General features: G+C 34.8%; 1 protein-coding gene and 1 pseudogene across 1 annotated transcript; both read right to left on the bottom strand.

Annotated features, from left to right (window-relative positions):
• Positions 5,108–5,380, bottom strand: monDomV1R-ps1220 (vomeronasal 1 receptor monDomV1R-ps1220 pseudogene; annotated as a pseudogene).
• monDomV1R1257 (vomeronasal 1 receptor monDomV1R1257) lies at positions 9,308–10,192 on the bottom strand. The gene has a single exon (NM_001166785.1). The coding sequence runs from the start codon at positions 10,190–10,192 to the stop codon at positions 9,308–9,310; it is 885 nt and encodes a 294-aa protein (NP_001160257.1).
• Between the last annotated feature and the right edge of the window lie 5,693 nt (positions 10,193–15,885).

Genomic DNA, 15,885 nt, shown 5'->3' with positions numbered 1-15,885 from the left:
ATTTGTGAATCCAATAAGTCATATGTATGAATGTTTTTAAACACAACTGGAATAAGAGAGCATCTTCATATCGGGGAAATGAGATGGTGATGTGTAGGAGGCAGAAATGGAGAATGGGAGACTAAAATCAGTGACCTCTAAGTTTACATATAAATTGAATTCTCAAATGATGGGCTCTGGATTATTGAATGTAGATAGAGTATTTGCATCACTTTTCTTTTACCCAGAAAACCTCTCAGCCTTTAGTCACTTTCTGAATATAGAAGACAGTATTGAGCCATACTGGGTGAGATGATTTCTGAATCTTGAGTCTCTTAAATTCTCAGACTTTTAAAATTACTTCCTCATGACCACCTTCCTTTTCCCCTAGCTTTTTACCCTTTCTGGCCCAAACCATGCTTTTTGGATAAATTCTTTCCTAGTTATCTAAAATTTAAATATCTGTTCTCAGATATTGGATCTAAGTTCCTGTATCTCTGTTTGTCTTTCTGTCTATCTAGATCTCTCTGTTTCTGATTCTGACTCTCTGTCTCTACTTTATACATATCTGCTTGAATTCTCTCTGTCCCATTAGACTTGGTTTTTCTCTTTCTTTATCTCCATACACTTAGAACAGAGAGTGGTAAACAGGCATTTGCCTACTGTGCTTCTTCACCAACTGAGTCATTCATTAAGCATTCAGTAAGACTTTTTTTGCTGTACTCTAGGTACATAACCATCAAATTAAATTTACTCTCCTGTTCTACCAATGTCTGTGTCTTATACTAAGGAATAGTCACTTACCAGGCTGGTTTCTATCAGTAAAGCAGAAAGCATAACTGCGCAAGTCATTGTTGGAGGACCTATATATGTATGCATGATCATCTTTGTAACCTATAGGGAAGGTCCAGGGTTACAGTTACAATAACTGCCCTGTCTGAGCTCATTTCCCTGCAGGGCTGTAATTATGTCATCTGCAGAGAATTTACACTGCAAGGGCTACCTGGGACCTGTCTAAAAGAAAGCTAACTTTTGTCTCAAGAGTTTTTTACTGTCTACAAAGACTCTTGATTATTTAGAATTTCTAACACAGCATCAATTAGCAAGTAAGGGAGAAGTTTATCTTGTCTGTAATAAAAAAGAGGAAGAAGTCAATCATTGTCTGGTGGGTCTCAGGGAGATGTGATGAGGATAGGAGCCAGTGGATTGGGATTCTAGGTGAGGTGCTCCTTTGGTTATAGCTTAGAATCCCTCATAAAAGTGACACAAATATGTCTGCTCATTATACCTCTCCCTATAGTATCTCTGTTTTGTATTCCTTATAATAGAGAAGAGATTCAAGACCAAATTTAGCTCCATGATGAACTGGAGCTGTTTCCACTTTAGGAATTGATGACCCAGGACATCCTGGGTTAAGATGATTACAGTGTAGAAGCAGGACTCTTCCTTTCCTCACAATTGACCAAAATATATGGTGCCTCAAATAGGATAAAAAAAGTTTAAATGAACAAAGGGGCTCTAAAGGTGGGCACAGCATTGAAGGTACATGGGATTTGGGCATTTCCATGCTATAAGGGGGTGAAATGGCTCCCACCAAAATAGGAGTTGATCAACCCTCCCCCACCCCACCTATGATCCCAGAATCAGAACCAATGCACCAGAATCAGAGCAAGCAAGGGGAAATTTCTCAGTTTTTGTGAGATGACTAAGACCACCAGGGACTTACCCCTGAGAACTGCTAGGTTGGGAACCCAGGAGGCTGAAGAGTGTGGACCTTGGGTGCTGAGATAGAGTGGAAAGGGGTGGAACACAGTAGAAGCTGCAGAGTCTCACAATGTAGCCTCAGGCAAAAATCACTCCCTAACTCCACACACAGAAAGACTGTCCTACTCACTCAGACTTTTGGCTGGGAAGGGAAGTAAAAGCCAGCATAGTCATGGCCAGCAATGCCCAAGAAATATAATCTTCAACCACCAAAAAGAACAAGAGAAAGACATTAACCCTGGATAATTTTTATGGAAAAAAATCCTGAGTAACTTTTTTTCACAGATGCTTCTCATACCATTGCTGTTATTATGAGCAATTTTCTCCTGGTTCTGCTCACTTGACTTTGCATCAAATGATATATTTTCTGAAGTTACTCTGAAATAATTTCTATTATAACTTAACAGTATAATAATATTCAATCATAACCAAGCTCCACTATTGCTTAGTCAAAATGTATGTAGATTTTTGATACCCTTTATTATGCATCTCTCCAAATTTTTCTCTGGAATGGCTAAACAAATTCACAACTCTATCAATAGTACATTAGTATAACCATTTTCCCACATGTCACACATTCTCATAAATGTAAAATTATACATTGAAATTTTTTAATTTTCACTTCCATAATTAATTGAGATTTAAAATATTTTTTCACATGATTATGAACAGCTATGATGTCTTGTTCTGAAAACTGCTTGCTCATAGCCTTTGACTAAGAATGTAATTTCTATTATTTTAATAAATTTCAAGTAGTCTTCTTTATTTTTCAAAATTAAGGCCTTAATCAGAACCCCCCCCAACAACACTATAATACCACCCACCAATTTCAGTTACTCCTTCTGATCTTGGCATCATTGGATTTTTGGGGGGAGGAGATTTTTTTTAAAGTTTCATAAAATTAAAACATTTTATTTTATTTCCCTTAATTTTCTGAATCTCTGATATGAGCATATATTCTTCCTTTTTTAAGGATTATTTTTTTATTTGGTTAATTTCAAACATTATTCCTTGGTTACAAAAATTATTTTCTATTCCTCCCTCCCCTCCTCCCATACCTCCCATAGCCGTCACACACTTGTATTGGGTATTGCATGTGTCCTTGATTTCCATGTTGTTGGTATTTGCACTAGGATGTTCATTTAGAGTCTATATCCTCTTTGACCCATGTCAGTGAGCAGTTGTTTTTCTTTGGTGTTTTTACTCCCACAGATTTTCCTCTGAATGTGGATAGTGGTTTTTCTCAATCCATCAGGGTTGTTCAGGATCAATGCATTACCACTAATGGAGGAGGTCCAATACATTCGATTGTACCACAGTGTATCAGTCTCTGTGTACAATGTTTTCCTGGTTCTACTCCTCTCGCTCTGCATTACTCCCTGGAGGTCGTTCCAGTCTCCATGGAATTTCTCCACTTTATTATTCCTTTTAGCACAATAGTATTCCATTACCAACATATGCCACAATTTGTTCAGCCATTCCCCAATTGAAGGGCATCCCCTCATTTTCCAAGTTTTTGCCATTACAAAGAGCACAGCTATGAATATTTATGTACATGTCATTTTCCTTATTATCTCTTTGGGGTACAAACCCAGCAGTGCTATGGCTGGATCAAAGGGCAGACAGTCTTTTATCACCCTTTGGGCATAGTTCCAAATTGCCCTCCAGAATGGTTGGATCAATTCACAAATCCACCAGCGAAATGAATCAATGTCCCAACTTTGCCACATCCCCTCCAGCTTTCAATACTTTCCTTTGCTGTCATGTTAGTCAATTTGCTAGGTGTGAGGTGATACTTGAGAGTTGTTTTGATTTGCATCTCTCTGATTATAAGAGATTTAGAACGCTTTTTCATGTGCTTATTAATAGTTTTGATTTCTTTATCTGAGAACTGCCTATCCATGTCCCTTGTCCATTTATCAATTGGAGAATGGCTTGATTTTTTGTACAATTGATTTAGCTCTTTGTAAATCTGACTAATTAGATCTTTGTCAGAGGTTTTTGTTATGAAGATTGTTTCCCAGTTTGTTATTTCCCTTCTGATTTTGGTTACATTGGTTTTGTTTGTTCAACCCCTTTTTAATTTGATTTAGTCAAAATTAATTATTTTCATTTTGTGGTTCTTTCTATGTCTTGCTTGGGTTTAAAATCTTTCCCTTCCCAAAGATCTGACATGTATACTATTCTGTGTTCATCTAATTTATTTATGGTTTCCTTCTTTATGTTCAAGTCATTCACCCATTCTGAGTTTATCTTGGTGTAGCATATGAGGTGGTATTCCGACCCTAATCTCTCCCACACTGTCTTCCAATTTTCCCAGCAGTTTTTGTTGAATAGTGGATTTTTGTCCCAAAAGCTGGGATCTTTGGGTTTGTCCTAGACTGTTTTGCTGAGGTCTCTTACCCCAAGTCTATTCCACTGATCCTCTGTTCTGTCTCTTAGCCAGTACCAAATTGTTTTGATGACCACTGCTTTATAATATAGTTTGAGATCTGGGATTGCAAGGCTGCCTTCCTTCACTTTTTTTTTCATTTTCCCTGGGTATCCTTGATCTTTTGTTATTCCAAATGAACTTTGTTATGTTTTTTTTCTAATTCAGTAAAGAAATTTTTTGGAAGTTCGATGGGTATGGTACTAAATAAATAGGTAAGTTTGGGTAGGATGGTCATTTTTTTATGTTAGCTCATCCTAGCCATGAGCAGTTAATGTTTTTCCAATAGGTCAGATCTAGTTTTAGTTGTGTGAAAAGTGTTTTGTAGTTGTGTTCATATAGTTCCTGTGTTTGTCTCAGGAGATGTATTCCTAAGTATTTTATATTGTTTAAGGTGATTTTTAATGGAATTTCTCTTTTGAATTCTTACTGCTATGATGTGTTGGATATATATATATATATATATATATATATATATATATATATATGTGTGTGTGTGTGTGTGTGTATTTAAATATATATACATATATATATATATATATATAAATGCTGATGACTTATGTGTGTTTATTTTGTATCCTGCTACTTTGCAAAAGTTGATTATTTCCACTAGCTTTTTTGTTGATTCTCTAGGATTTTTTTAAGTAGACCATCATATCATCCACAAAGAGTGATAACATGGTCTCATCATTGCCTATTTTAATGCCTTCAATTACTTTATCTTCTCTAATTGCTACTGCTAGTGTTTCTAGCACAAAGTTAAATAATAGAGGTGATAATGGGCATCCTTGTTTCACTCCTAATCTTATTGGGAATGCATCTAGTTTATCCCCATTGCAGATGATGTTGGCTGATAGTTTTAAATAAATATTTTATTATTTTTAGGAAAGACCCTTCTGTTACTATACTTTCTAGTGTTTTCAATAGGAATGGAACCATTTTCTGGCAATATGTTATGATTCAAATTCCCAGCTCTTCCAGTAAATATTTCACTCTCCAAATCCGTGTTCAATTGGTTATTCCTCTAAAGAGAAGCAAAATAATATTGGAAAAAGTCAAATGGCTGATAATTTGGTTTTTAGGTTTCATCCTATGAATAGTGATGAAATTCTGGATATTTGAGAATAGAATGAAACACTTTCCTAGCAATTCAATTCCTGTTACTTCTAGGTGTACTATTCCCAGAATCTCATTATAAGTCATCATTCCTTAGCTGTCTGGTGAAAATGATTTGAAGTCAAATTTAAGGTGACCTATGGAGAAACACATGACATTATCCTTTATGTACTAAAATATTCTCATTCAAATTCAATTACCTTCTGATCTCCCATATGAAGACCAAAAAAACTTCTGCAACTGAAAGTAGTGCTTTACTACTGAACTCTAAAATTCTCTCCTGGGATACATTTATTTTTATTATTATTTCATCTTCCCCTATTCTTGAAGGCCCATGGATATATAGGTGTCTCAACAAAGTGTGTGATGAACATGGAGTCAGTAGGACTTGAATTTAAATTCATTCTCATTCACTTAAAATAGCCCAATTTTTGGAAATCACTTAAACCAGCTACCTAATTTTTCTTATCTATAAAATGAAATGGAGAAGGAGATAGCAAACCACTTCAAAGTCTTTGACCAGAATACTCATAGATCAAATGAAAACAAGTCCTCTATACTTGTTTTTCCTCACAATGACTTTCTTTCTGCTTTTTTTTCCTTTTGTTTTTCTTGTCTTCATTCTTGCAGTGGATAAAATCCTTTCTTTCCCTTAACTACCCCCCCCCCCAATTTTTCCGCTATGGATTTTTTCTCTTCAAATTCTTCTAAGAATTCTTGCTGGACTTTGGTCCAATTAGAATTTTTATTTGAGTTTTGATTGGAAATGTTTTCACATAATTATTTTTGTGAATTTATGTCTTTGTCTTTCTAGTCACTGTAATAGATGTTTATACTCAAGATTTTTGTTTTGTTGTTTGGTCATTTTCCCAACCAATTTATTGACTTCGAACATTATGTTAAAGCTGGGTTCTGCTCATGTGGGCCTGAGGAGGCACTGTTGTCAAGTTTCATATTTTTTCATGTTGCTGTTTTTACACTAATTTCTGGGAGTTTGCAAGTTTTGGGTGTTTTCATTGTTGGGTGATCTACAGAAGGCTGTAGTTTCCTGGTCTATGCTCTGGTCATTACCCAGGAAGGACCCCTCATTGTAGTTTACTAGGTAGGAGAGCTCACAAATCACTATATCACAAATCAAAAAACCACAAGCACTGCCCCCTGTTGGGCAGAGCTAGGCAAATTGAGAAGCTGTGATTGGTTCCTGTGAAGTGGGAGAGAGACAGGAAGTAACATGGAAAAAAGGCTATAAAAAGCAAGACCAAAGGACAAGATTCACTCTTGGCTTCCTTGGTTCTTTGGCAAGGAGACCTTCTCTTTGTTGGTGCTTCAGTAGCATACCGTCTTCAGTGTGAGCTCTGATAAGACTCTTAGAAGCAGTCACATTGTCCTAGACTTGTCCTTGAATGGGGCTTTCTACACTGGAGAGGCTTGCTGGTTGAGTGAGTTGGGTTGAAGGAAGAAGCTTGTATTGGTGGATTTCTGACTGAAGATGCCCCTGGGAATTCCATTTGGAGATCAGGACTTGAGAGAGCCCCTGCCAGTAGCTGAGCCAGAGCTCACAAGATCAGCACTTAGGACAGTAGGCTAAATAAGGCTCTATCTCCTTCCTACATTTTCCACTTTCAATATCTCTAACTTAAAAAAAAAAGCTGTTAACAGTCATTTCTGACTTAAGGGGTAATATTTTACAAATGGCAACCACACTCTCACATTTGTAATTCTCATATTGAGTCGAACCCAATTTTAATTCTTACAATTGTAAGTGTGACCACATCCTTTACTTTCCTGAAGCCATAAGTTATAGTGTCCCTCTCCATCTTAGAATTCAGACCAGGGCCCCTGATCCCTTGTGACTGTATACAAGAGATCTCTGTACATGGCAATAGAGTTTCCAGTCAGCACTAGGTTCACTCATTACCAGTAAATAGTCCACTATAATCTCTTTCTGAGCTGTTGTCCAATGCTCTTACTGTTTCTGAACTGAGCACTCTCAAAGTTACTTCTGTTGCTGCTGCCTTTGTCACAGCCACCTCCAAAGACCACAATTAGTGCTGTTAATACTGCTTCTACACTCTGGGTTACCCCCAAACTAACTTCTGATTTTTCCTTAGCATGCAAAAATGTCTAATTCTGAGCTTTTGTTGATTAGGACATTCCAAAACTTGTTTTAAAATATTAAAGTTGTTTGGTGAGGAATTCTGGGAGAGTTCATTGGGTCATGGACTGTACCTCACCATCTTGGCTCTATCTCTTCCCCCTATTACTTTCAAGACAAAATATTAAATCTTCTCTTTGACTTTTTTTAGGGTGGGTGAAGAAGTCTATGAGAGACCAATTGATTAATTATTATTTGAGCCTGCTTGTTTAAAGAAAAGGAACAAAAAGGAGTAGAATTTCCCTTGCTAACTGAAAAATCTATCTGATTCAAATAATTTCAATTTACTATTAATAGTATTCAGAAACAAAATACGAAGTTTTATAGTACTTCACAACATGCTCCTTCCAATAATTCCATTTTTCATATCTATTTTTGTCAAAGAACTCAATGATACAGCAACAATGACTTTCATGATATTCATTATGTTTTATCTTCCATCTCTTAACTCTTCACCTTCACTGGCATTTCTCTTTCCAGCAATGCTCTTTACCTTCACCTCTTCCTCCTGGCTTCCATGACTTCCTTAAAGATTCAGCTCAAATTCTACCTCTTGTGAGAGGTCTTCTTTCTCCCCTTCCCTCAACTGGTATGCCATCCCTCTGATATTACTTCCCATTTTCACTACAATTTTTTTGTATGTATATAGTGGTTTTTCTGTCATATACCTCATTTGGAATGTGAGTTGCTTGAGGATAAGAACCATACTTTAACCTTTCTTGGTATCCCTAGAAATTAGCACAGTTCCTAGGACAGATTAAGGATTTAATGAATGCTTTTTGATTGTTTACATTTTAAATGAAAAATTTGCTATAATCTTTTTTCTTTATATTGCCTAAATGTCACTCTGTATCTCTGTTCCTACCCCTTCCCAGAGTCCAATGCTTTGTAACAAATAGATTTTTTTTGGTAAAACAAAAAAGAGGAAGAAGAACGATCATTAAAACTAAAAACAAAGGAAAATTCTTTACAATATTTTATACCTATTGTCCATTGGATTGTGCAATGTTGTAGGAAGAGATGGTTAGTCACCTCTTCTTTTTGAGAGTGTCTTGCTCAAAAAATTCTTGCAAATTTTCAGGGGGAAAGAAATTATTACATTTCATTTCATCCTTTGTTTATATTCTTTGACTTTATGGGAATAAAGTCAGAGTAGTGGGGTCACTGAGTTAAAGAGATTAACTTTTGAGTCATTTGTCTAAAATAATTACAAGTTCATAGGATGAATGGAAATATTGCTAACTCCAGATATTGCATTTCTGTGCACAGCACTTCTTGCATGGAATTTTTATATACTTTGTCACCCTGCTAAATTGTTGAGTATAATGATCCATCAGAATTATTTGAATTTATATTTCTTTTATCATTAGTGATTCAGAATCAATTTTATATAAACAATTATTGTTAGTTATTCTTTTTTTTAAATACTGTTTATTCCTGTGCCTTGACCACTGATCAAGGTAGAAATGCATATTGGTTTTATATAGTTGTGCCAATTTCCTTTGTATATTGGATGTCAGATTCAATAATTGCTATGAATGCCCCCCTTGGAAATTACTCTTTATTTGAGAAAAGTTTTGCAATTTAATTAAAGCATGGTTGAAAATTTTAATTTTGTTTTTATGATCAATTATTTCTTTCTCTTTTTTCAACCTTTTCAAATAGTTGTGAATAGTCTCTCTTCCCATTGCCCTCAATTTTTTCATGATCTGAGCTTTTATATTCAAGATGCTAATTTTTAAAACTAATTTAGTGATATTTTAAAAATTGTTGACCTAATCCTACTCTATTCCCAACTTTTTACATTTCCCCTAATAATTCTTCTTACTCAGAAAGTCCTTCCTAAAAGGACCTCTTTAAACCTAAAAGTGTCCTAAAAGACCTGGGCATCTGGTGTCAATGCTGAGCAGCATAAACGGACTGACTATTGGATAAAACAAAGAAAGTGTGACAGTGAAGTGTAGTGCCCAGGGTCTGGTTAGTCTATCAGAAGTGACATAAATTACAAAAGGGGAACTTGCAGAGTTAAAGCAGACAAAGGTGATCACCAGCATCAGGATTATTTTGGTTGCTCTGGTCTCAGGTGAGGCCCTGGGGGAGAGGCTGACGTTGTGAATGTGTTGGACTTTCTGATTGTGTCTGTACAGGACAAACACCATATAGCCGCTGGAACAGATCATGAGAACCACAAATAGAGCATCAACAACTGACTTCCAAGTTAAGATTGTTATAATACTTATGACATTTAAGTCAAAAGAAACATGCCCAATCCTCCATCTTTCTTTACTGCTGTTCCTTGAATTATTTATACTCAGAGGCAAAGTTATATCAAGAAGAAGATTGAAAACCCAGCTCAGGATACAGCAGAGAAGAATATAATTTTGGGCTCTAGTTTTTATCTTAAGGCTGTTAGGACTGATGGTGAGTGCTTGGAAGACACTCAGGAGGCAGGTGTTGCAAAGAGAAACACCTCGGGTCATTCTTGTGAGATAAGTAATGAATTTGCCCATCATTTCATTTAGCAAAAATCTCCATCCCCATTTGGATATCATTCGGGGGATGCCTCTGCAAAAAATCATCAAAACATGGGCAAAAGCCATATTTGTGATTATCAAGCTTATGTGTCTTTTCCTGTGACCAGTGATAAATTTAAAGATGTGTAGGCAAAGAAGGAACATGTTCCCCAGGATGCCAAAGAAAAGCAGTGATAAGTAGATATTCTCAAGGCCTTCTTTAGGAGAGTTCATTCCTTGGGAATCTTGTAGAGTTTTCCTTTGATATGGAAAATGACCTGAGGAGAAATAGTGGAATGTGAATTATCCAGAAGTTGGGACTTCAACCTTCCCCTCTCAGAAATAGATAAGTCTAATAAAAAATAGATAAAAAGCATATATTTGATAAGCTATATGTGATAAATATATTGAGAAAACTAAATGGGAACAGAAAGGAATATACATTTTTCTTAGCAATATATGGGATCTTTCAAAAACTGTTCAGATATTATGGCATAAAAACGTTAGTGTTAAATTAATTCTTTTCATACCACAATGTAGTAGATATTGTATTTAATAAGGAACCATGGAAATTAATTGGAGAAGAAACATATTAATCTTAAAGAAGGAGTGTGTTAAAAACAAGTCACAGAAACAATAATTTTATCAAAATGAATGATAATAACAAGACAACATACCAAAACCTATGGGACAGAGCAAATGCAGTAATTGGAAGAAACTTTATATCTCTAAAGCCTTATGTAAATAAAAATAGAGAAATAGAGAAATAGAGAAAATAGAGGAAAATAGAGAAAGAACAGATTAATGCATTGAGAATACCATAAAAACTAGATTTAATTTAAATTTAAAAATACCTGCCAAAACAAACCAGAAACAACATGAACATGATTATAAAACATGTTTTACATTCAGTCTGAGATAAATAACTAAAAAATACTAATTGTTTATGGATGCGCAGAGCTAACATACTTAAAATGGCAATCATAATGTATTCTACCTACTTGATGCTATCCAATTAAATTACCAAAAATTATTATATGGAGCTAGAAAATAAAATAAATTCATTTTGAAAAGTTAAAAAGTTAAGAATATCCAGGAAATTAATGAAAAAATGTAAGGAAAGGAGGTCTAGTAGTACCAGAACTTAAACTGTATGATAAAGCATTAATTATCAAAACTGTCTAAGAATTGCCTAAGAAATAGGAAGGTAGAGCAGTGGAACAAAACATATATAGCACAAAAATAGTAAAAGATTATATAGTAATCTCGTATTTCACAAAAGTGAAGATCCAAACTTTTGGGATAAGAATTTTGGAATTGGTAAAAATTTGGGGGCAAACTGGAAAGTAATCTAGATAGAGACCTGTATCTAACACCATTTACCAGCATAAGTTCTTGGATTCCTGACCTATACATAAAGGTACATACAAGCAAGTTAGAGCAATAAGGAACATATTACTTGTAAGATTTAGGGATAGGAGAGGATTTTGAAAAAAAACAAAACTAGAGATATCTGTGAGATTTAAAATGGATAATTTTGATTTCATTAAATTAAAAGGTTTTATACAAAGAAAACGAATGTAGTCACAATTATAAAGAAAGTAAATAATGTGAAAAAATTTTGTGGATATTTTCATATCTCAATTATTTAAATTACTTTGTCAAATTGATAAAAATATGAGCCATTGTCCAATTGATAAATATACAAATGATATAAATAGATGGTTTTTAGATGTAGAAATCATAGCTTTACATCTAGTTATATAAAAATGATTTAAATCATTACTAATTTGAGAAATGCAAATCAAAACAATTCTGAGCTACCATCTCACACAAATCTAAAAGCTTGATGAAAATGATAAAAGGGAAAAATAATAAATATTTGAAAGGGATGTGGAAAAATGGAGACACTAGTACACTGTTGGTAAAACTGTAAACTGATCAACCATTTTGGAGAACAACCTGGACTTGCACCCAGAGAGTTATAAATCTATTGTATATACCCTTAGAATTAGCAATACTCCTGTAATATCTGTTTGTCAAAGTGATTAGAGAAAAAGGAAAAGAAATTATATTCTAAAATATTTTAAAAGCTTTCTTTGAGATAAAGAACTGGAAATTATGGGGATGTTCATCAATTTGGGAATAGCTGAATAAGTTGTGGCATATGGTTGTGATGGAATACTGCTACACTATGGTTAATTTGAGAAAAAAACACGATGAGACATATGAAAACAAGCAGAATCAAGAAAACAGTATATAGAGCAATAAAAATAACATTTGAAGAAAAAACTTTTGAATGTCCACTTCCAGTAAAAGTACAAATAAAACATGGAAGACATTTTTCTTTCTAAATCTATATAGATCTAGCTATATGTCAAATGATGCCTTCTCTAGTGTGAAGAAAGGAGGAAAGGAAGGAGATACCTGGAAATTTTAATATAACCAACAAACAAATCAATAAAAAGAAAAAAATGTGAGTGTATATATATATATATATAATAACTTATATGTATTCTAGACCAGTGATGGCACACCTATGGCACAGGTGCCAAAGCTGGCATGTGGAAATCTTCCTATGCGCATGTGGCCACCCTTCCCCCTCCCCCAGAGTTCATTATTAGAAATGAATAGGGGCTCCAGCAGAGTCACTGTCCTACCCCTCTCCATGCACCTGATGATATTTTTTCACATCCCCCACTTCTATGTCCAGCAGTCCAATGGGAGTGCACTGGGAGTAAGTTGGTGCCTCATAGTCAGCAGAGCTGGAGGGTAGTGGAGTGCTCAGGCACTCGCCTCCCCCTCTTCACCTATGCTAAGGATATTCTTCATTTCACTACCCTCTCCCCCTAGTATCCCAATGGGAGGTTTTTCTCACTCTCCTATGTGGGGTAAGGGGGATGAGGGGCACACCTGGCAGTATGTGAGGGAAGCTTGGCACAGCACATTGTCTCTGGAGATAGCAGCCATAGCACTTGGTCTGGAGGTAGGGTGGAGGCAAGTCCTGGCACTCCATCTCTAAAAGGTTCACCATCACTGTTCTAGACTAACATCCTTAGACAAGAATCATTTTTGTATGAACTAGAGAAAAGAATTGAACATTTCCATTCAACCTCTTATTCACATATATACCCCCAAATCATGTTTTAGCAATACATTAAACTCATTTGGGAAATTGGTAAGATTAGCATACCAGAAAGGGTTTTCAATGGGGGTTCATAATGAAAATAAATTTGGATATTTGGATATAGGAGACCAAAAATACAAACAGAAAAATCTCTGATTGATTGGGCCAAAGAGAAGAAAGGAAGGGCAGTGAAGCAGAAAAAAATTGTGTTATTTATATGTGTTTGTCAAGAAATTCTTTTACTACCACCTTCTTTGTTCAGATTGTGGTAAGAGCAGAGACTAAGATGTATAAGACAACATAATGAAAGAAAATACAAAATTAAGAATTATAACTGTGAAAATTCATAGGGTAGACTTACCCAGTAAATGGAATAGGAGAGTAGGATATATTAGTAACCATATTCCAATAATATTATTCAAAAGAAGCACATTTGATAAATATCCACATACAAGTAAAATATAGATATGGAAAAATCCACTAAGCTTCAATAAACATAAAATTTAGAGTAGAAATCATGATTTTATAAAAGTCTAAATAGACAAGGTAAAAGGAGGTAAGGGTAGAAAATATGCCTAAAGATATCTTAGAAAAATTAACTTCAACTACATAACATTAATTTAGCATATGTAATATACAATAATTGTATTTGTATTATACATATAATAATATACTATAGACACACAAATCAGTGCATGTAACATAGATTAATTGTAAATGGAGGTTACGATGAAGATTCTCTGGAGCCTGGATCTTGATTTGTAACTATTTATTAAATAATCAAAAATGGGTTAGAGAAAGAAAAAGCACCAGCTTTTTCTCAGGTGGCCAGCTGTTTGCTTCACAAGCCTTCTTCTCCTTCTGGCTGTGTTAGCTTCTTCATTAGAAATCAGGCACTCTGGGCCCTCCCTAGCTAGTGCTCGTCCACTGGAGGTTTCCTTTCTCCCTCATATCTCCATAATTCCAGCCCCCCAAAGAGTCCCTTTCTTCTCTAGATCTGAAACTCATCTTTTCTGTATTGTAACTTTCTCTGCTTTGGCAGACTTTACCACATTTTAGATCAGATACTGATCTTTGTGTTGCCAGGAGTCATATGGGACAAGAGGTAAGCTTCTTCTGAGTATAGGGAGCCAGGAGGCTTCTGGTTTCCTCCCAGAATGTGCATGAATTTTCCTCATACAGGACAAAGAAATATATCTGCATAGCAGCTGAAATAATTAGAGGGCAAACTGCTCACATTTTAGAGAGAAATACTCAGTAAAATTCATATTACATATCATTTTAAGACATATAATGAATAGAATAAAAAATTTAAGAATGAGGATTATTTTTCATTCAATAAATTGTAGAAGCACATTAATAGGTTGTTCTTAAATGAAGAAATCTAAGGCATCAATATATGTATTAAAATGTAACTAGTGTAATATAATTTAATGTAATCTCGATACTTCACATAATACTCATCTCATTGGCAAAGATAAAAAAAGAGGAAAATGACAAATTTTGGAAGAGTTGATGGAAAATAGGCATGGTAGATCTGTGAACTAGTCTAACTTTGTAATTGGAAATACTTTTGGAGCTACATCTCCTCCATCAACAACTCTCACATCCTTTGGCCCAGGAATATCCTTAACAGACCTATAGTACAAAGCATCCAAGTAAGAGGAAAAGGATGTATGGATATAAAATATTATTACAACATTTTTTGTAGTGGCATAGAATTAGAAATAAAGGTTACTTCTAAATTGGGTAATTATTGATCAAAATTATGGAATAAGCCTGTACTAGAATACCCTTGTATATAAGTATATAAGAAATAATAAAAGGGATAGCTTCAGAGAAAGTTTGGGAGGGTTATATAATGCAGCATGAATAGAGCTAGGAGATAAATTCATACACTAACAACATTGAAACTTTGAAAATTAAAAAACCTCTGATCATTGAAAGTATCAATTTAAATTCTACATGACTGATGATGAGTATAAAAGTGAAGCAATTGTATTGATTTGAGAAATCAAAATTAAAACATCTCAGATATCACCTCATGCCCATCAGATATGACATAAAAGGAAAATGATAAATTTGGAGTAGAAAATTTGGGACACTAATATAGTACTGTTAGAGCTACAAATGGAAAGAACCATTTTGGAGAGCAATCTGAAACCATGCCCAAAGGCCCATAAATTGTGCATACTCCTGAAAGCAGTAATACCAATACTAGGTCTATATCCAGAAGAGATTAAAGATAGCAGAAAAGTCACTAAGTGTACAAAAATACATATAGCAGCTCTTTCTGTGGTGGCAAAGGACTGGAAACTGAAAAGCTGTCCATCAATTTGGAAATGGCTAAACAAGTGGTGGCATATACTTGTAATGAAATGCTATTGTGCCATAAGAAATGACTAATGATGGCCACAAAATAATTTGGAAAGAATTCTATGAAGTGATGCAAAATGAAGTGAGCAGAACCAGAAGACTGTACACAGTAACAACAATAATGTATGATCATCAACTGTGAATGTCTTAACTGTTATCAGCAAGGCAAGGATCGAGGACAACTTCAAGAGACTCTGACAAAAAAGGATATCCTCTGCCATTCAAGAAAATGAGTCCAAATGAAAATTGAAGCATGCTATTTTTTACTTTATTTCCTTCATGAATTTTCTCTTGGGAAAGCAATGTGTTTTCTTTCACAACATGATAAATAGGGACATATATCCTAGTTACTGAATAGGTTCAGCAGTGCTGCTTTTCCAAGTAAAGTTAAAATCAAAAACAGAAAATTAGTGATAATATGTGT

This window comes from Monodelphis domestica, chromosome 6 (genome assembly GCF_027887165.1).
Source record: "Monodelphis domestica isolate mMonDom1 chromosome 6, mMonDom1.pri, whole genome shotgun sequence".
In the NCBI taxonomy this organism is placed as follows: Eukaryota; Metazoa; Chordata; class Mammalia; order Didelphimorphia; family Didelphidae; genus Monodelphis; species Monodelphis domestica.
This window is presented reverse-complemented; position numbering and strand designations above follow the sequence as displayed.